The 23,109-nt window shown below is 38.2% G+C and overlaps 1 protein-coding gene across 4 annotated transcripts in view; it reads right to left on the bottom strand.

Moving 5' to 3' along the window:
- The window catches only part of ABCB7 (ATP binding cassette subfamily B member 7), a 161,851-nt gene extending 140,435 nt beyond the window's left edge, over positions 1-21,416 (bottom strand). For all 4 annotated transcript variants that reach the window (XM_028101441.2, XM_088028728.1, XM_028101442.2 and 1 more), the window contains exon 1: positions 21,240-21,416. In XM_028101441.2, the coding sequence (XP_027957242.1) occupies positions 21,240-21,407 (168 nt within the window). In that variant the 5' untranslated portion in view covers positions 21,408-21,416. The remainder of the gene's footprint in view (positions 1-21,239) is intronic.
- Positions 21,417-23,109: the final 1,693 nt, after the last annotated feature.

The raw sequence follows: 23,109 nt of genomic DNA, 5'->3' as shown, positions 1-23,109 counted from the left end.
TCAGTATTTGCAGATGACTAAATACCATTTATAGAAAACCCTACAGACCACCAAAAACCTGCTAGAACTGATACATGAATTCAGTAAATCACAGGATACAAAATCAATGTACAGAAATCTGTTGCATTTCTATACATCAATAATGAAGTTGTATATACAGAAATTAAAGAATCAATCCCACTTACAATTGCCACAAAAATAATAAGATACCCAGTAATAAATCTAACCAAGGAGGTGAAAGACCTATATTGTGAAAACTATAGAAGACCTGTACTATGAAAACTATAGAACACTTGTGGAAAAAATTCAAGATGACACAAAGAAATGGAAAAGATGAAAAGATGCTCATCATCACTCATCAGGAAAATCCAAATCAAAACCACAAGATTACCAACTCACACCTGTCAGAATGGCTAAAATCAACACAAGAAACAATAGGAGTTGGTGAGGATGTGGAGAAAAAGGAACATTCACGCACTATTGGTGGGAATGCAAACTGGTACAGCCACTGAGGAAAACAATATGGAGGTTCTTCAAAAAGTGCCTCCCTCTCCCACTCCCCCTGCTTGTGTTCCCTCTCTCACTGTCTCTGTCAAATAAAATCTTAAAAAAAAAAATACTCATCTATAAATCCTGTGGAAAATCTCCCGACCTCTCTAGGGTGAAGACGGTTCTCCACCTCTGGGCTCCTATATAATCCTGCAATTAACCCTATGAAAGCATTTACCATACCTTATTTGAATAGTTGGTTACCTGTTTTCTACTCTAAATTGTGATTTCCTGGAGGGCAAAGACTTATGCCTCAATCATGGTTGTAGCTCCAGTGTTTCAAAGAATGTCTGCCAAATGGCAGGTACCCAATAAATGTTTGTTAAAGGACTGTCTGCAGATGATGGTGGCATATTCTTTTTGTAAATGTAGAGCTCTGTTATGTGGTGGTAAAATCTAAAAACATTAGTGTGGTATAATTTTGCTACTTTTGTATGTATTACAATACTCTAAGCTAATAATATATATGAATTCATTTAAGGGTGCCTGGGTGGCTCATTTGGTTAAATGTCTGCCTTCGGCTCAGGTCATGATCTCAGGGTCCTGGGATGGAGTCCTGCAACGGGCTCCCTGCTCAGCAGGGAGTCCGCTACTCCCTCTGCCCCTCCTCCCACTCATGCTCGCGCTCTCTCTCGAACATAAAATCTTTAAAAGAATGATTCATTTAAAATATAACTTTATACTAGTTTTATCTAAATAGATTCTAGCTATTCATCAATGCAATAGAGTACAACTGCACAAAGGGTCCTAAATAAGTAAAATTCATCCATTCAAGTTGTGAAAATACAACTGATAAGATGAAGGGGAAAGAGATGAATGAAAAGCCTTGGGTTGCAGTGTCAGTTCTGTCACTAATTAGCTAGGGTGTCACTGGACTGCTTGAGCATTCAAAACAGAAGTGATAGTAGCTTACCCACATGAGTTCTACAGGCAGTCCCCACAAAACTGATTACAAAAGATGGTGTTTTACTACAGAAGCATTAGCTAAAATTGTAATGGCAAAATTTAACGCACTTTATACTTCACAAGCCCATTTTATAGCTTAAAGATCCTGAGACTGAGAAGAGTAGCTAAGACAGAGTGTTACTCTCCTGCTTCAAAACCTTTCAGCATATTTAAAAATATTTCAAAATCATGTCATGATACAAGAATGATTGGTGGTAAATCCTAACAATGCTTCCTCATGACAGGCAGTACAGGCACTGACCACTTCTCTCTTATATTACTTCAGTATCCTCCTAAATGATGTCCATATCACCAATTACTACCTATTTTCAAACTGTCCTTCAAACTTCAGCCAGAATCATATTCCTAAGACAGATCTGATAATATCGTCCCCTATTTAAGCCAGCCATGTCCAGCAGAACGTTCTGTGATAACAGAAATGTTCTCTATCTGTGTGGTCAAATACAATAACTACTTAGTCACATGTGGCTATTGAGCACTTGAAATATATCTAGTATGACTAAGCTACTAAGTTTATTTTATTTAATCTTAACTAATTTTAATTGAAATTTAAATAACGGCATGGGGCTAATGTCTACTGTACTGGGCAGTATAGCTCTAAGCAATAGGAAGCCTTTATTTTTTGGGGGGGTCCTGGTGAAAAATAACATATAAAATAGGAACAGGAAGAAATGAAATGTTAAAGAATTTTGTGATCTATAAAAACACTAAGACATATCAGAACGAAACTTGCAAAATACAAACATAAAGAGAGAATTGTGAAAGCAGCTAGGGACAAAAGGTCCTTAACCCAAAACCCTAGACACATAAGATTAGCTGGAAACCTGTCTACAGAAACTTGGCAGGGCAGAAAACAGAAGTAGGATATATTTAACATGCTAAATGGGAAAAAAAATGCAGTGAAGAATACTATATCCAGCAAGGGTGTCATTCAAAATAGCAAAGAGAGTGTCCAAGACAAGCAAAAACTAAGAGTTCGTGAACACTAAACAGTCCTGCAAGAAATACTAAAGGGGACCCTTTGAGCAGTAAAGAGAGACCAAAAGCAACAAAGACTAGTAAGGAACAGAGAAAATCTACAGGAACCGTGACTTTACAGGTAATACAATGGCCATTAATTCATATCTACCAATAATTACTCTGAATATAAATGGACTCAATGACACAATGCAAAGACACAGGCTATCAGAAGGGATAAAAAAACAATACCCCTCGATATGCTTAGAAAAGACTCATTCTGGACTCAGAGACACCTCCAGATGCAAAGTGAGGGGGTGGAGAGCCATTTATCATGCTAACGGACATCCAAAGAAAGCTGGAGTAGCCATCGTTTTATCAGAAAAACTAGATTTTAAACCAAACACTGTAATAAGGGATGAAGGACACTATATCATAATAAAAGGGTCTTCCAACAAGATCATCTAACAATTGTAAATATTTATGCCTCAACTTAGGAGCACTAAAAAACTTAGAGAAACTCAATGATAATAATACAACAGTAGTAGGGGACTTCAACACACCACTCACAGCAATGGACAGATCATCTAAGCAGAAGATCAAAAAGGAAACAATGGCTTTAAGGGACACACTGGACCAGATGGACTTAAGAGATATATTCAGAGCATTTCATCCTAAAGCAGGAGAATACACATTCTTTTTGAATACACATGGAACATTCTCCAGAAAACATTACATACTGGGTCACAAACCAGGTCTCAACCGATAAAAAAAAGACTGAGATCACCGTGCATGTTTTCAGATGACAACACTAAGAAGCCTGAAGTCAACCATATGAAAAAATTTAGAAAGAACACAAATACATGGAGGTTAAAGAACATCCTACTAAAGAATGAATGGGTCAACCAGGAAATGAAAGAAGAAATTAAAAATACAAGGAAACAAATGAAAATGTAAACATGACAGTCCAAAACCTTTGGGATGTAGCAAAGGTGGTCTTAAGGAGGAGGTATACAGCAATACAGGCCTTCCTCAAGAAAGAAGAAAATCTCAAATACCTAAAAGAGCTGGAAAAAAAAAAACAGCAAATCAAAGCTAAGTCCAGCAAATGGTTGGAAATAATTAAAATTAGAGCAGGAAAAAAATTATATAGAAATTAAAAAAAAAAAACAGAACAGATTAACAAAACTAGGAGCTGGTTCCTTGAAAGAATTAGTAAGATTGATAAAGCCCTAGCCAGACTTATCAAAAGGAAAAAAGAAAGGACCCAAATATATAAAGTCATGAATGAAAGAGGAGATATCACAAGCAACACTGAAGAAATACAAACAATTATAAGGGAATATTATGAGCAATTATATGCCAACAACTTAGGCAATCTGGAAGAAATAGCTAAATTCCTAGAAATAAATAAAGTACCAAAACTGAAACAGGATGAAATAGAAAATCTGAACAGACCCATAACCAGCAAAGAAATTGAATGAGTCATCAAAAATCTCCCAACAAACGAGTCCAGGGCCAGATGGCTTCCCAAGGGAATTCTACCAAACATTTAAAGAAAAATTCGTAACTATTCTTCTGAAGCTATTCCAAAAAACAGAAATGGAAGGAAAACTTCCAAACTCATTCTATGAGGCCAGCTTTATTACCTTGATCCCGAAACCAGACAAAGACCCCACTAAAAAGGAGAATTAAAGACCAATATCCCTGATAAACATGATGCAAATATTCTCACCAAGATACTAGCTAACAGGATCTAACAGTACATTAAAAGGATTATTTGCCACAATCAAGTGGGACTTATTCCTGGGCTGCATGGGTGGTTCAACATCCACAAATCAATGTGATATGCCAAATTAATAAAAAAGTAAGAACCATACAATCCTCTCAATAGATGCAGAAAAAGCATTTGACAAAATACAGCACCCTTTCTTGATAAAAACCCTCCACCATGTAGGGATAGAGGGAACATATCTCAACATCATAAAGGCCATATATAAGACCCACAGCTAATATCATACTCAATGGGGGAAAAACTGAGAGCTTTTCCCCTAAGGTCAGGAACAAAACAGGGATGTCCACTCTCACCACTGTTGTTCCACACAGTACTGGAAGTGCTAGCCTCAGTAATCAGACAATGCGAAGAAATAAAAGGCATCCAAATCTGCAAAGAAGTCGAACTTTCACTCTTCACAGATGACTTGATACTCTATGTAGAAAACCTGAGAGATGGCACCAAAAAAAACTGCTAGCACTGATACCTGAATTCAGCAAAGTCACAGGATATAAAATCAACATACAGAAATCTGTTGCATTTCTCTGCACCAATAATGAAGCAGCAGAAAGAGAAATCAAGTAATCATCCCATTTACAATTGCACCAAAAACCGTAAGATACTTAGGAATAAACCTTACCAAAGAGATAAAAGATCTGTACACTGAAAACTATAGAACAGTTATGAAAGAAATTGAGGAAGACACAAAGAAATGGAAAAACATTCCATGTGCACGGATTGGAAGAACAATGTTCTTAAAATGTCTATACTACCCAAAGCAATCTACACGTAATACAATCCTGACCAAATTACACCAGCATTTTTCACAGAGCTAGAACAATTCTAAAATTTGTATGGAATCCGAGAAGACCTAAATAGCCAAACTAATGTTGAAAAAGAAAAGCAAAGCTGAAGTTATCACAATTCTAGACATCAATCTGCATTACAAAGCTATAATCATCAAGACAGTATGGTATTGTCACAAAAACAGACAAACCAATCAGTGGAACAGAACAGAGAACCCAGAAATGGACCCACTACTATATGGACAACTAATCTTCAACAAAGCAGGAAAGAATATCCAATGGAAAAAATATGGTCTCTTCAACAAATGGTGTTGGGAAAATTGGACAACAACATGCAGAAGAATGAAACTGGACCACTTTCTTACACCATACAAAAAAATAGACTCAAAATGGATGAAAGACCTAAATTTGAGACAGGAGTCCATTAAAATCCTAGAGGAGAACACAGGCATAAACCTCTTTTATCTTGGGGCGCCTGGGTGGCTCAGTTGGTTAAGCGACTGCCTTCGGCTCAGGTCATGATCCTGGAGTCCCGGGATTGAGTCCCGCATTGGGCTTCCTGCTCAGCAGGGAGTCTGCTTCTCCCTCTGACCCTCTTCCCTCTCGTGGTTTCTATCTCTCATTCTCTCTCTCTCTCAAATAAATAAATAAAATCTTTAAAAAAAAATAAATAAACCTCTTTTATCTTGGCTGTAGCAACTTCTTACTAGAAACGCCTCCAGAGGCAAGGGAAACAAAAGCAAAAATGAACTATTGGGACTACATGATGATGAAAAGCTTCTGCACAGCAAAGGAAGCAATCAACAAAACTAAAATACAACTGATAGAATGGGAGAAGATACTTTCAAATGACGTATCGGATAAAGGGCTAGTATCCAAAATCTGTAAAGAACTTCTCAAACTGAACACCCAAAAAACAAATAATCCAGTCAAGAAATGGGCAGAAGACATGAACAGACATATCTCCAAAGAAGACATACAAATGGCCAAGACACATGAAAAAATGTTCAACATCACTCATCATCAGGGAAATATAAATCAAAACCACAATGAGATACCACCTCACACCAGTAAGAATGGCTAAAGTCAACAACACAGGAAATGACAGATTTTGTGAGGATTTGGTAAAAGGGGAACCCTCTTACACTGTTGGTGGGAATGCAAACTGATGTAGCCACTCTGGAAAACAGTATGGTGGTTCCTCATAAAGTTAAAAATAGAACTACCCTATGATCCGGCAATTGTACTACCGGGTATCTATCCAAAGGATATAAAAATACTGATTTGAAGGGGCACATGCACCCCAATGTTTATAGCAGCACTATCAACAATAGCCAAAGTATGGAAAGAGTCCAAATGCCCATCAGCTCATGAATGGATAAAGAAGATGTGGTATATACATACAATGGAATATTACGAGCTATCAAAAACAATGAAATCTTACCATTTGCAATGACATGGATGGAACTACAGTGTATTATGCTAAGCAAAATAAGTCAGTGAGAGAAAGACAAATACTGTATGATTCACTGGAATTTAAGAAACAAAACAGATGAACATAGGGGAAAGAAAAGAATTGTGGAATTTAAGAAACAAAACAGATGAACATAGGGGAAAGAAAAAAATAAAATAAGATAAAAACAGAGAAGGAGGGAAATCATAAGCGACTCTTAACTAGAGAACAAACTGAGGGTTGCTGGAAGGGAGATGCGTGGGGGGATCGGCTAAAAGGGCATTAAGGAAGGCACTTGTGATGAGCTCCAGGTGTTATATGTAAGCAATGAATCACTAGATTCTACTCCTGAAACTAGTATTACATTATATGCTAAGTAATTTGAATTTAAATAAAATCTTGAAGAAAAAAAACGAAACAAAAAGGTCAGGTCATCAATTGAAAAGTTTACACATAAAATTTTTTCATTACAACAAGCATATCAGGATGTCTGGGTGGCTCAGTCTGTTAAGTGTCCAGCTTGATTTCAGCTCAGGTCATTATCTCAGGGCCATGAGCTCAAGCTCTGCATCAGAGCTCCCTCCCCCTTCACCCCTCCCTACCGGGTCATGTGCATGCGTGTGCATTCTCTCTCTTGCACTCTTGTAATAAATGAGTAAATAAATACAAGTATAAAAAACAATACTAAAGTATCTATAATATCAAGTGAAAGGTCCTTTTTACTATCCTTTGGCTTCCCAACCCATACCCTCTTCTGAGCTATGTTTAAGTATATCCTTCCAGTTTTCTATGTGTTTGTGCACACGCAAACACACACACACAAACACACAGTTATGGACTGAACTGTCTCCTCCCAAAATTTCATGTTTAAATCCTAACCCCAAATAACCTCAAAAGTGACTGTATTTGGTGACTGGGACTTTAAAGAGGTAATTACCCTTAAATGAGGTCATTAGAGTAGGCCCTAATCCGCCTGGTATATTTAGAAGAGATTAAGACACAGACATGCACAGAGGAAAGACCTTGTGAAGGCAGAGAAGACAATCATCTGCAAGTCAAAGAGAGAGGTCACAGAAGAAATCAACCCTGCCAGGGCGCCTGGGTGGCTCAGTTGGTTAAGCGACTGCTTTCGGCTCAGGTCATGATCCTGGAGTCCTGGGATCGAGTCCCGCATCAGGCTCCCTGCTCAGCAGGGAGTCTGCTTCTCCTTCTGACCCCTCCCCCTCTCATGTGCTCTCTTTCTCTCTCATTCTCTCTGTCTCAAATAAATAAGTAAATAAAATCTTTAAAAAAAAAAAAGAAATCAACCCTGCCAACACCTTGATCTCAGACTTCTAGCCTCCAGAACTGTGAGAAAATAAATTTCTGCTGTTTAAGTCACCCAGTCTGTGATACTTTGTTAGGGCAGCCCTAGAAAACTAATACATACATGTACACACACACAGCTGTAATGTCAACATAGTTAAGAGTAGTTGAAGTTCATACTTGGCAAATATCCACACACTTAAAAATATGAATATATTACAATGACAAGTCATAATACAAGTTACTCAAGATCAATAAAAATAATTTGATAAACCAAAATAGAAACCTCAACTTCCCTTTTTTATTATGCTTTGAAAAGCATGATAACAATTTAAAAACCTACTTTCCTAAAATGTCAGTATCTAAGAAACTACTTCCATAGGATACAATTTCTCCACTCTAACATCTCTTTGCCCTCTGAATGTAGAAAAGAAAACTTAATTGGAGAACTAACGAATAAGCCAAAATATAACCTGCAGTTAAAAATTTTTTTTTTATTTTATTGTTATGTTAGTCACCATACATCATTAGTTTTTGATGTGGTGATCCACAATTCATTGGTTTCGTATAACACCCAGTGCTCCATGCAGTACGTGCCCTCCTTAATACCTATGAAGAGTTAAAATTTTATATCTTATTCCTCAAAGAACTTCATCTTTTAAGTTATTCTTTTTAAAGATTTATTTATTCATTTTAGAGAGAAAGCACACAAGAAAGGGGGTAGGGGCAGAAGGAGAGGGAGAGACAGAATCTCAAGCAGACTCTGTGCTGAGTGTGGAGCCTGACACAGGGCTCAATCTCACAACCCTTAGATCATGATTTGAGCCGAAACGAGAGTTGGATGCTCAACTGACTGAGTGCCCCAGGTGCCCCTTAAGTCATTTTTTCTTAGCAAAAGATGCCTACTAATAAAGTAATCCAAAAACTTTAGGATAAAAAAGCATGTGTGCTTTGGTTATCAAACTAAAAACTGACATTCAGTGCTACCCTACCACAGTACCACCTAATGACAGAAACGCAATGGACAAACTTAAGAGGTTATCCCCAGGGGCACCTGGGTGGCTCAGTCAGTTAAGAGGCTGCCTTCAGCCCAGGTCATGATCTCAGGGTCCTGGGATCGAGCCCCTCTTTGAGGAATAAGAAGCAGAGAGCCTGCTTCTCCCTCTCCCTCTACTTGCCGCTTGCCTGCTTGCACTCTCTCCCTCTCTCTAATAAAAAAATAAAAAATAAAAAATCTTTAAGAGGTTATCCTCAGGGGTGCCTGGGTGGTTCAGCTGGTTAAGCGTCCAACTCTTAATTTCGGCTCAGGTCATGATTTCAGGGTCATGAGATCTAGTCCTGTGTGGAGCTTTGCACTGAGCATGGAGCCTGCTTGGGATTCTCTCTATCCCTCTCCCTCTGCCTACCCCCTGCACATGCTCGTGCGCGTGTGCTCTCTCTCTCTCAAAAAAAGAGGTTATCCTCAAACTTAATGACTCCACAATCTGATTATGATTTTGCTGAAACAAACATTTAATGCAGAAAATGAGCTTTTGATTCCAAATGTATAGCACCAAAGCAAATATTATTTATTTTTATGTTAAACTTTGTTGTCATTTGGTTATAGGGTTTAATCATTCATTTCACAAATATTTTCTGAGTGCCTACTACATGGAAGAGACCATTCCTGGCTTTGTAGAAGATAAAAAAGATGACTGGAATGTATCTGCCTTTTAAGCATCTAAAATCTTATCTCTTCAACAAGACACACAAGATAACTACTTGCAGAAGATGTTACAGGAGTTCAGAGGAGGAAGAAATCAATGTCTTTCAAGCTTATAAAGAATGGTTCTTGGGGCACCTGGGTGGCAAAGTTGGTTAAGCGTCTGCCTCTTGGTTTCGGCTCAGGTCGTGATATCAGGGTCATGAGATCAAGCCCCAAGTCAGGCTCTGCACTCAGTGTGGAGTCTGCTTAAGATTCTTTCTCCCCGGGCGCCTGGGTGGCTCAGTCGTTAAGCTTGTGCCTTTGGCTCAGGTCATGATCCCAGAATCCTGGGATCGAGCCCTGCATCAAGCTCCCTGCTCGGCGGGAGGCCTGCTTCTCCCTCTCCCACTCCCCCTGCTTGTGTTCCCTCTCTAGCTATCTCTCTGTCAAATAAACAAATAAAATCTTTTTTAAAAAAAACATTCTTTCTCCTCTCCCTCTGCCCACCCCAAATAAATAAAATCTTTTAAAAAAAGGAAGAATGGTTCTATAGAATAAACTGGGCTTTAGCTAAAATTTGAAAAACAGAGAGGAGTTAGAAGGCATTTCAGAGAGTATGGCAGAAATGAAGGAACAAACACAGAAAAACACAAGGTCCAAGGAACAGAGAGCAATCCAGAGTGACTGGAAAAGCAGTATTTATAGGAAAATATTTAACAATATGGCTAGCAAGCTAGTTATGTGGGGGATCCTCTAGGGCCTTGAACACTAGGCTAAGGTATCCATAAGCAGAGGAGTGACACTTAACCAGAGTTGTTATTTAGGAAAAATAATCTTGATGTGTTATGAGGGATGGACTGGAAGGGTAGTAAATACCCATAAGCAGTGAGAAAGTCATGCATAAAGTTACAAGGGCCTAAAACTATAGCATAAGTTGAGAAAATGAAAGGGACAGGATAGGTCATGGTTACTGCAATGAAATGTACACCTACTTCCCAGAGTTACTGTGAAGATCAAATGGCATAATAATATAATAGACTTGAAAAGTATATTTACTCACTAGTAACAAAACCTACAAGGGTGTCAAGAGCATAAATGAGGATTTTAGGAAGACAAATTCTAGAAAAGGAAGAAAATCAAAACAACAAAAATGTCACCTTTTGCAGACAATTAAATATACCTATTAAAATTATTAAAATATTAAATAATTAAAAGACCTAATTTTGGTAAAGACTGAGCACCAAGAAAAATAATGCTTATAAATAAAAATTTAAAATTACCTCAGCATTATAAAAATAATGTACATATAACAACTAGAATTCAAGGGGAAAATGGAAAATTACCTAAGAGGTAAAACTGTGGGTTATTTTTCTCATGTTTTTATTAGATGCAGTTTTGTACAATTAAAAAGAGAAATTTATAAGTAAAATAAAGAGGGAAAACTATAAGGATCATATATAGAACAGGCAATTTCGCTTCTATTTTAAACTCTATAACATGGGAAGGAACATACTCCTATTTGAAAAACCAGGGCGCCTGGGTGGCTCAGTCGTTAAGCGTCTGTCGAGTCCCACATCGGGCTCCCTGCTCATTGGGAAACCTGCTTCTCCCTCTCCCACTCCCCCTGCTTGTGTTCCTGCTCTCGCTATGTCTCTCTCTGTCAAATAAATAAATAAAATCTTTAAAAAAAAAAAAACACCAAAAACTTTCAGATAAACACTGAGTATCAATTTATTACTGTATTTTCCATTTAATCAGAATTCTGATATGAGCAAAGTTTCCATTCCACTTCTACCCCCAACTGCCTAGTGACAAGTGCCCTTTACTCTGCCACTGGATACTCAGGAACTCCATTAGAGAACCCCACCCTGAAATATCATATTTACCAGGGATTCTCTGATCCCCCCCAAATTCTATGCAAAATGAAGTATGTGTGTATGCCCATTTTCCTAGGGAGAAGTTTCATGGCTTTCATCAGATTCTTGAAGGGCCTAGTATCCTAAAAGAAAATTTAGAAATAATCTGAACTTTTCTTCCCCCTCCTTTTAATTTTGATAGCCAATTCAAATAAGTATGTCAATGGCTTAAAGAAAGTTATTTATTCGACTATTTTCAAATAAGGGATCTTCTGAATTCCTCTTCTCAATTCCCAGTGCCACTTCAGACTAAGACCTTTATATTTCCATTCTTTATCATTTATAGCCCAGGTAAGCTTCATCTTTATTCACAACTTTTACAGCACTGCTGCCACTCTCCACCTCACCTCCTCGGAACCTATTTCTACCTTCAGATGATTTTAGAACCTATAGCTTACTCTTCCCCCACTCTAATTCTATCTCCCCAACACTAGCAAATACTGAACTCATTACCAATCTCATTCTTTTTACTCCTGTTCTTAGATCAACAAGTACTGTAAGAGGCAGAACCATATAAATTTGCCCCATTAAAAACTTAACATCAATTTAAATGTAGCCTATGTTGTTCCTGGAAAACTACTAACAGTAATAAACTAGGTTCACAAAGTAGAGTTTCTATTTATACAAAGGACAACTCCCAAAAGATCAGAGTCAAGAAACTAAAGACTTGAAGAAACTTTAGAGATCAAGTAGTTGAATCTTATTTTAGAGAAACCAAGTCCAAAGGAACAAGTGATCTGTCCAAGATAATCAAGAGTAGAAACAGAGCTCAGGTAGTCAGGTGTCCTGATGACAATGTTCATTCCACTATACCATGCTATGTCCTTTGTACGCCAGCTGTTTATCCTCTTTAATGCTTATAAATCAAAATCTTTCAAATTATCTGTATTTTCTCCAGTAAGATTTACTTACTACTACCTCAAGACCCCTTAACAGTATACAACATCATTTCTTCCTGGCTTGTTGAGTGAGAATGATACAAGGGAAAATAACTGAAAGCCTTACTGAAATCAACATAGACTACACTTCTAAGTACCCTATAACTCTCTCATATGAAGAACTGAATTGGTTTGGTATGTCTTGCTTTCCTCAAAACTAAGTCACTGCTTCTTAATAACTTATATTCTTCTAATGATTGCAAATTATTGTTTAATGATTTGTTCTAGTGTCTCCTAACACCAAAGCCAAGACTAGAATCCAACTCTTCTGTTTACCAATATTCTTTCTGTCAAATCACCCCTTTTAAAGTGAGTTTTGATCCTGAATGATATAAATTTAAGTCAGTTCTATCTTCAAGATACCTATTTAAATTTTAATTAATGGTTATTTATTCTGCCCCTTAGGTTATTTAAAGTCTTCCTTGCTCTCCTAATAAAAAGACTATTAATTTAAGAAATTCTTTTTTATATGCATATTAAATCCCTCTTCCTACAACTGAAGTCTATGTCTCTTTTTATAAACTAATGTTCCAAGTAAGTTCAGGTATCACTAAACTACTATTGAAGGATAGCCTTTAATTAAAAAAAAAAAAAATGCCCTGCAGGTACTTTAAATGTCACTGAATCACCTCTCACCTTCTTTAAGGTCCATGCAAAATCCACTTAAAAACACCCTTAGTTTTTCCCTCTTAAATTCTGTTCTAAATTTTCTTATTACATTTTATGTCTTCTCAGTAATCACTGTCATTTCTTGATATGCATCTTAAAATATAAAACCTGTATCTTAAAACTAGGATCTCTAAAAAGCAAAGCAGGAGGATTGTTTCACTAGTGTAATTATATTCTACTTCAATTAATATGAAGGCCAGAAGTGAAGTCTCTTAACAGCATCCAGTCAGCAGTGGGAGCACAGGAAGGGGGAATTTACTACCGGGAGATAGTAAAGCTCTCATCCATTGTCCATGATGAAAACAAATGAAATGTGAACCAACAAATGAAAACAAAACAGTACCTATCCAAAAGAACTACTAAATAGAATATACAAGGTAAATACACTAAAATAAAAGGTATGCCAGACAGACCTCAATGGAAATACCTACTACAAACCAAAGAGAAAGGACAGACCATTTTGTTGCATGCAGTATAAACCAAGGAAGACAAGCCAGTCAAAATCAAATGAAGAGAGTTCCACTTCTGGCATGACAAAATAAGATCTCCTTAGACCCACTCCCCAGCAAAACTGGTAAAAGTTATAAGAGGACCACCATTTAAAGTCCCTAGAAATAGTCCTGGGGCATATAGCAAATGAAATAACATTTACTCAAGGAAAGCTACTAGAGCTCAGTAAGAATAGCAAGTCTGTGGTGTTTGAACCAGGACATACTCCCTGCCTCCCCACTCCCAGTTTGGCAATATGGAAACTCCACTTGAGACTGGTATAGCCGAGCACAGTACATCACCCCCCCTTCCCTTTCATGAGCTCCTAGTCAGAAGACTATCTTCCTGGGAAAGACAGGACATCAGCATTTCTCTCATCTTTCCCCCAGTGGGCTAACGTGGTCAAGAAGTAGGGGCTCCCTTCTTCCATACACCCCCACAGAAGGGACAGAGGCTGACCTTGGGTGTGCTGCCACTGAGAATACTTGATTGTTGAAGGCCCAATCACCCTAACCCTGACTCCTAAGAGGCTGGTTCCATACCAGGAGAAGCATGCCAAAAAGAACTCCTCTTACTCCCTACTAGCACTCAACACCTAAAGTGGGGGTATCACTCAGAGTGGCCACCACTGTCCCCACCCCCAGCTTCAGACCTGTGGCTGGTAGATTTTTGCCTGGGAGGAGAAGACCCTAAAACAGATAGCTCCTAATCTCTTCCCACAGGAATCGACTTAATGCGAAGTTCAAGCCTCAGGTTGCTCTCAAAAACATGGGAGGTTCTCATGAAAGGCCAAGCGGGAGAAAACTGATGGAATCATCGGACATAGAAGCTAAACTGTGAGTCAGCTGGTTTGCCCCAGAGAACCAGAAAACCAAGAAGGGAGGCAGCTCAGAGGAGCCTGCCTGGGATCAGAACAAATCTCAAATGTTGTCCTCAGGAACTATCACTTCAAAGCAACACCAATTTGATTGCTTTAGTCTGTGGAACAATTTCTGCCCCAGGGCACTGTTGAAAACAGCAGTGCAATCTGCCAACAACTAATGGACCATAACTGGGAAAGAGACAGAAATCCTCAGCAAAACTACTGTCATCCCAAGGTAACTATGGACATACCCAAGGCTATGCCCCTTAAGGAGCAACATCAGAGGCATTACCACTGTGAAATAGGAAGTAGGCGGGAGAGTGAAGAAAGACATCACTAAAATAATCCAGCCAGTCTTTAACCAAATAAACAAGCAAGTAAATAACAACAACAAACCCTGGGAAGGAGGGGACCAGTACCCCAAGTTACTACATTATCTAAAATGTCCAGTTTCCAAAAAATTGCAAGACATGCAAAGAAACAGGAAAGTATAACCTATACACTGGGAAAAAGCAGGCAAGACAAACTGCCTGTGGTTTTGACCAAATGTCAAACTGAAAAGAAAACGAAAAAGTCATTATAAATATGTCCAAAGACTAAAAGAAATCATGTTAAAGAAATGAAAGAAGGTGTGATGACAATGTAACATTACATGGAGAATATCAATAAACAGATAGGAATTATTTAAAAAGAACTAAATGGAAATTCTAGAGTTGAAAATTACAGTAACTAAAATGAAAAATTCACTAGAGGGGACTGACAGCAGATGTGAATTGGCAGAAGAAATAATTAGTAAACTTGAAGACAGAACAACAGGGATTATCCAATATGAAGAACAAAGATAAAAGAGTGAAGAAAAATGAACAGAGCTTCAGAGAAATGAGGGCCATTATTAAGCACACCAACATATGCACAATGAGTGTACCAGAAGAAAAGGAGAATGATAAAGGAAAAGAAAAACTACTTGATGAAATAATGGCTGAAAATTTCCAAAGCTTATTAAAAAGTACTTACTTATTAAAATGTAATTTACGCATCCAGGAAGTGCAACAAACTCCAAGGAGGAAGCATACAAAGAGATCCACAGACACATTATAGTAAAAACATTAAAAGCCAAAACAAGGAGAACATCTTGAAAGTAGCAAGAGGAAAAAGACTCCTTACTAACAAGGGGACCCCAGTAAGATTAACAGCTGATTTCTTAGCAAAAACAATGTGTAGGCTGGAAGGCAGTAGGATAATATTCAAAGCACTAAAAAAAAAAAAAAAAAAAAAAAAAAAAAAACTGTCAAGCAAGAATCCTATATCCAGAAAATATACTGTTCAAAAATGAAGACAAAATAAAGACATTCCCAAATAAACAAAAACTGGGTAAATGTGCTAACAGAATCACCTTATAAGAAATACTAAAGGAAGTTCTGTAGGCGGAAAACAAGTGACCCCAGAGTGTAATCCAAATAACACACACACACACACACACAAAACAAAGAGCACCAGAATGTATAAATGCACACTTTTTTTACCTTTTTTTTTAAAGATTTTATTTATTTTGACAGAGGGAGCACAAGCAGAGGGAGAGAGAGGGAGAAGCAGGCTCCTCGATGAGCAAGGAGCCCGATGTGGGACTCAATCCCAGGACCCCAGGATCATGACCCGGGCCGAAGGCAGCCACCTAACTGACTGAGCCACCCAGGCATCCCTATCTTCTTCTTTGAACCAATTTAAAAAGCAACTGTATAAAATAATATGGATAAAATTAATTGTTGAGCCTATGACATATAGAGATGCAACATATTTGCCAATAATATCACATAGGAGATGGGTGGGAGCACAGCTATAGTGGGATAAGGAAATGACTCCAGATGGTAAATCAAACACAAGAGAAGAAATGAAGAGAACTAGAAATGATAAATACAATGGCTAGTATAACGAAATAAATATTTACTTCCTTTCTTCTCTCAGCTTCTTTTAAAATCATAAATTATATAAAGTAATAATTATGACAATGTATTGTTAGGATTGTAACATTTATAAATGTAATATTTATGAAAATAAAACAACAAAGTGGGGAAACAGAACTAGAATATACAAGAGTAATGTTTCTATATCTCACTAGGATTACATTATACAATTCTTAGAAGAAAACATGGTAAATCTTCATGACCTCAGATTTGGCAATGGATTCTTAGCTATAACACAAAAAATATGACCAACAAAAGAAAAAATAGGTAAATTTGACTTTATCAAAATGAATAGCTTTTGTGCTTCAAAGGCCATTATCAAGAAAGTCAAAAGATAACCCACAGAATGGGAGAAAATATTTGCAAATCATGTATCTGATAAAGGACCTGAATCTATAATTTATAAAGAACTCTGACATCTCAACAATAACAAGACTGGTAACCCAATTAAAAAATGGGCAAAAGACCTGACTAGACATTCCTCAAAAAAAGATACTTAAATGGCCAATAAGCACATGGATAGATGTTCAGTGTCTTTTGTCATCAGGGAAATACAAATCAAAACCAAAATGAGAGAACACTTCACACTCACTAGTATAGCTAAACTAAAAAAGTAAGATAAGAATAACTATTGGTGAGGATATGGAGAAATTGGAACCCTCCTGTACTTCTGATGGTAATGTAAAATGGTGTAGTCCTTTGAAAACCAGTCTGGCAGTTCCCTATAGAAATAAACATAGTTACCATATGGCCCAGCAATTCTACTCCTAGATATACACCCAAGAGAAATGAAAACTTATGTACATATAAAACTTGTACATGAATGTTGACAGCAGCCTTATTCGTAACAGCCAAAAGATGGGGGGAAAAACCTTAACGCCCACCAACAGATGAATGCATAAAGACAATATTGCATATCCACAATGAATATTATTGAGCCATAAAAACAAGTGAAATACTTAATACATGCCATAACATGGATGTGCCTTGAAAACCTAATACTAACTGAAAGAAGCCAGTCTCGGGCGCCTGGGTGGCTCAGTTGGTTGAGCGACTGCCTTCAGCTCAGGTCATGATCCTGGAGTCCCGGGATCGAGTCCCACATCAGGCTCCCTGCTCGGCGGGGAGCCTGCTTCTCCCTCTGACCCTTCTCCCTCTCATGCTCTCTATCTCTCATTCTCTCTCTCTCATATAAATAAATAAAATCTTTAAAAAAAAAAAAAAAAGAAAGAAGCCAGTCTCAAAAGATTACATATTATATGATTCCATCTATGTGAAAAGTCCAAAATGGACAAATTATAGAAACTGAACATCGATTGGTGGTTTCGTAGGGCTGGTGAGGGAGGGAGATGGGGGGTGATAGCCAAAAGGATAGCAAGTATGTTTCTGAGGTAATAAAAATGTAAAATTGGCTACGGTAACAGTGGTACAGATCATTAAATACACTAAAATCCACCGAATTGCACACTTTAAATGGGTGAATTATATAGTATGTGAATTAATCTCAAAAAAAGATGTTTTTAAAAAACAAATGAAGAAAAGTATATGATCAGTGTCCGGATCAAGAATTAAGAACTTTTTAAACTTAGATAAAAAGTGCTGTGGACTAACTGTATGATACCTCAGTTTCTACCATATAATTATTGATGAAAAAAATTCTATCACTCAAAATTCATCTTTTTAATATTAACTAATGTGGTAGACAGGCAATTGTATAATAGATCATTACAATTTAAATCTTACCATACCAACAATTTTAATTAAAAACTTTGTTTAAGGTGTTTTCCTCTATTAACAGTGCTCTAGTACAAGTATCTTTAGAGGGCACTTGGGTGGCTCAGTCTGTTAAGCGTCTGCCTTCAGCTCAGGTTATGATCCCGGAGTCCCAAGATCCAGCCCGGTGATGGGCTCCTGGCTCAGCAGGAGTCTGCTTCTCCCTCTGACCCTCCTTCCTCTCGTGCTCTCTCTCACTCTCTCCTCTCTCTCTCAAATAAATAAAATCTTTAAAAAAGGAAATATCTTTACAATTCAACATTTATTGTATGTTTAATATCTGCCAGAATCTTATTTACCTTCATATCAATACCTGACACACAGAAGGCAATAAATGAATGAGTGGCCTTAAAGGCTGTCATTTACCTATACTAGGATTTAGTTACCTCATCTGTAAAATTAGAAGGCTGGATATGATCTTCTCTAAAGTAGCACTGTTTGAACAGAACTTTCTGCAATGATGGAAATGTTCCATACCTATGTGCTTTTTAGCCCTTGAAATGCAGCTAATGGAATTACATTTTTAATTTAAATTTAAACAGCCAAATGAAGCCAGCGACTACCATATTGCACAGCATAGTTCTAGGGTATAATCCTGTGTGAGAAACACATTGTACAATGCATCCCAGTAATCACATACATGTGGGGGTGTGTATATATACACACATAAAAACAATAGTACATAAGGCATTACTTCCCCTAATATGTATAAAGCACTGATATTATCTTTCTTATTCTACTGAATTTCATATAAAAAAAAGTGCTGATCCAACCTATTAACATGATTTCCTAACACTGCACTAAGGTTCTTTTCAGCTCTAAAATATTATGCTATATAATAATGACTGTCCTAAAAATATGTATTAATATTTATTTTGTAATCTTTCTTTAAAGATTTATTTATTGGAGGGGGGAAGGGTAGAGGGAGAAGGAGAGAGAAACCCAAGCAGACTCCACACAGAGCCCAATGGAGGGCTCAATCTCCCAACCCTGAGATCATGACCTGAGCTGAAACCAAGAGTCAGACGCTGAACCGACTGCACCACCCAGGAGCCCCTATTTTGTAATCTTAATCACAAGTCACTATCTGAAGGTGCCTCAGGCTATATCAGATTCTACTAAAAGCCTTATAACCATTCCTTCATCTCTCTGTTAAATCTACGCTTTTTTTTAATTATGGCAAGAGTTGCATGCCTTTAAGAAGTAGAAAACAAAAGTAACATCTTTCCCTTGTTTTTCACACTTTGGAAATGGTAACCAAAAGGAATGGTAGGATATACAGAAGACAGTGGAGGAAGAAAGTTGTGGGGACAGTGTTCATGAAAAGAGAGAAAGCTAATTTTTTATTTCCATCACTTCCTCTGAAACTCCCAATGACTTCTCCATCCCCCTCAACCTCCCAGCCTGACAAAGTCCTACAAATTTTATCTTAACTTCATCACTTTTTAGAGGACTACAGAACAAGAACGGCTCCCAAGAAATGATGTGTTACAACTTTCAACTATAAAGTGTTTTTAAAACCTTAATAAAATGATCTGGATTTGTTCCCCTAGCCTAATCTGCCACTTCTATCTTAAATTCCTCAGTAACCTAAAATTATATGTAGTTCTACAAAAGGTCCATGTTCTCTCTTACCTGCGGGCCTCTGCACACACTATTCCCTCTTTAGCTAATTTCTCTTAATTTTTAAGGTCTTGGCTTAGCTATCAGTTACTCAAGGCATTTTACCCCACCTCAAAATGAGACTTGATGCCCTTCACGTATACTCTGTATATGTGTACTTTGTACCCTCCCCATCATTGCACTACTGTATTATATCTGCCTGTTTACTTACCATTTTCCCTTACTAGATTTTAAACTCTTTAAGGATAGGCCTATATTTTATTCTGTTCACTGCTGTAAAGGTGTTCAGTAATTATTGGATGAACAAATGGATATAATTTCTCCAGAACTCCACAAGCCTAGTGTCATTCCATATTCTCCCTGCTTAAAATGTTCTCCCCAGTTCTATCACCAGCAAGAGATCCTCTCTGTAATCTGGTCCTTAATTATCACCATTTCCTCTAGATGGTTACTATCTTTATTGCTTATACTATTCATTTGATATTTAACCTACCTTGTCTTTTAGTTATTCTTGTAATGGATAGATTCAATCTCCTTAACTAAATTGATCAATCTTGAAGGCATTAATGTATGTTTCTCTTGGTACCCCCATTATTGAGCATAGCCCTAAGTACATAGTAGATATTAAATATCTGTTCACGCAGAATCAAAATTTATGAGGGTGCTTCTCATACAAAACTGACAATACTTCAGTGATACTGATGAAGAAGTGGTGGGAATTAAACTTTTTGTCAATATATAGGAAATAAAAGATGTACTAAAGTACAAGTACAAATAATTTTTTTTAAACCGCTGAGTGAGGGATAACAATGGACACAAATATTAAGTGGCAATGTAACAAAAACTACATTCATTAACTGAAGAAAACTAGCTTTATGGTTTCCAAAGTGACCTGTATGCACAGAAGAACACTATTTTCAGATCAAAGGACAATCGTGTTTACATATGAATTTAGGGCGGTCAGTGTTTTGGAGAGAAAGACAATTAAGGTTTTGGCCTGTCAAGAAGCACTGTCAGCAGAGAGTTAACTGGTGCCAACTCAATTTGCCTCTTGTTTACAGGTAGGTTTGCCATCATCTTACAGTGCCCCCCTCATTGCTACTTCCAACTGAGTAAAATCTGAACCATGGACATACTGGTCCCAAATTCCATTACTAACTTTAGAAAGTAGCCCAGTTTTCCTTGCATTTAGAAGGATAAGCAATCTGGGAATCCTGTCTACCCCATCTCTTAAACTCAGAAGAAGAAAAAAAACATGTAAATCCTGCAAGAGTCACTAGCGCTTAGGTGCCCTCTGCCCGAAACCTTCCGTCCCATTCCCCTGTGCTATACCACGAAGGTTTTCTTTATCCCTTCCTCAAATTACCCCAATTTCCTTCACTTACTGATGTTTCGAGTTAGCCCTGACCACCTTTCTTCTTGGCGTTCTCTCTGACCCAAGGACACGAGGGCAAACTTTTCCCTATAGGTCCCTTTGTCCTTCACCCTACTCCACCATGTGAACGGCATCTCACCTGTGAAATTCGAGCGGTTCCTGAAGCGCCGCACTGACGTGATCTCCACTGAGAACCTGCGCCACGGACAGAGACTAGAGGCCGGATCAGAAACACGACACGCCGGCGCTTTTCGAAAGCAGCCGCTGCGACTGCCCAGCGTGAAGAAGGTATCGCGAGCAGCGCCATCTTGAGCGAGGAAAGAGGAACCGAGAGCAAAGGATTGTGGGACGCTGGCGGACCCAACCCAGCTACCTTAACCTTCGCTCCCCTCCCCCTCATTTTCTCAGGGCCCCAGACCGGAAATAGCTTCTCAGGGAAGAGTCCGGTCAGACGCTTGGGCTCAACCGTTTTTATTTCCAGAGGAAAATACACAGCGGGTAATATCAGAATAACGTTGTTTTTCTGTTTTCCTAGATTTGCCACATAAAATACAGGCTGCGCAGTTAAATTGAGATAAACCAGTCATTTTTTTTAGTATAGTTATGTTTCAAATACAGCGTTTTGCTAGATCTGCCAACCCTATCTTGTCCAAGCATTCCACTTTTCTCTTACAGCCTCCAACTCAGTGCGACGCTTCACTCCATTTTCCCTCTTCATATTCTTATCTTCACTCTCCGGAGCACTAACTCTTAGGGTAGATTAAACTACGGATACTAACTTCCCCAGGGAGGAGACTTCATGAACCATGAGATACACTGGGTTGAAACCCCTGAAGGCTGATGGTTGAGTGTCGGGCTGATTGTTCACTTTTGAGCAAACCTTGGGGCAGTTTTCCTTTGGTCTGTTGCTCTTGGGATAGTTTTACACACACACAAACACACACACACCTTTGCTAATTTGCTTCGCTTTCTAGTTCTTCCATTTGGTTTCTGCAAATGTATGTAGAGAAGCCCATGTTTAAAGACAGGTTTATATTCTTTTCTCACTGATGTGGGAAACAAAGGCAGAAGAAAAATTATTAAATTTCCTTACTATCTACAACCCATTGACAAATCCTTGAAACAGTCCTCTAGGAACTCAGCTACGTCCGTGTTAATACTTTGCTAAGGGCAAAAGGCACCTTAGCTCCCCACCCCCAGAATCCTGTAAGTCTACTTTAACATATAAAAATTCCTTTGAAAACTTCCTTTATCTCTACCCCCATCACCCCAGGTACATGTTGGCAATCACCCTCCAAGCATATTACCCACAGATACACATCTGAAGAGTCTCATGACTGAGTTTTTACTCAACAGTAATAAATGACCTTTCCTAACAATAGCTAGCCCCCTCAGGATTCCTTAGAGACTTATGCTATCCCTAACCGCGCCACCAACTTGAAAGTATATAATGGGCCACTCCTAATGACCCATTGCAGCTCTTTCTGCCCCTGGGTCTTGTCCCTGTGCTTTAATAAAACCGCCCTTCTTGCACCAAAGACATTTCTAGAATTCTTTCTTGGCCGTTGGCTTCAAACCCTAATGTCTTTTCTTACATCACTCACCACTATCATCAAACAAAATATTTAAATATATTTACAGTTTTCTAGAAAACTGCATCTCCAAGTGTCAGCGTTGCCTAAAATCCTGTAGGCAGTGATGCAGTTGCAATTTTATATTCACTGCTGCGTTCTCAAACTTTTTACACAAGACAGGCAAATAATTATGTTGCCACTGAATCTTTCTACCCAGGTAAAGCATTGTCCAATAATGCTCTAACTTTTGTAAAATATAGTAATCTAGGGACGCCTGGGTGGCTCAGTCGGTTAAGTGGCTGCCTTCAGCTCAGATCATGATCCCAGGGTCCTGGGATCAAGTCCCACATCCCGCATTGGTCTCCTTGCTCAGCAGGGAGCCTGCTTTTCCCTCTGCCTGCAGCTCCCCCTGCTTGTACTCTCGCTCACTCTCTC

The sequence above is a fragment of the Eumetopias jubatus genome, unplaced genomic scaffold, assembly GCF_037043125.1.
Source record: "Eumetopias jubatus isolate StellerSeaLion01/CBP00866 unplaced genomic scaffold, mEumJub1_p1.0 scaffold_11, whole genome shotgun sequence".
Classification (NCBI taxonomy): Eukaryota; Metazoa; Chordata; class Mammalia; order Carnivora; family Otariidae; genus Eumetopias; species Eumetopias jubatus.
Note: the sequence above shows the minus strand (reverse complement) of the source record. Positions and strands in the feature narration are given on the sequence as shown.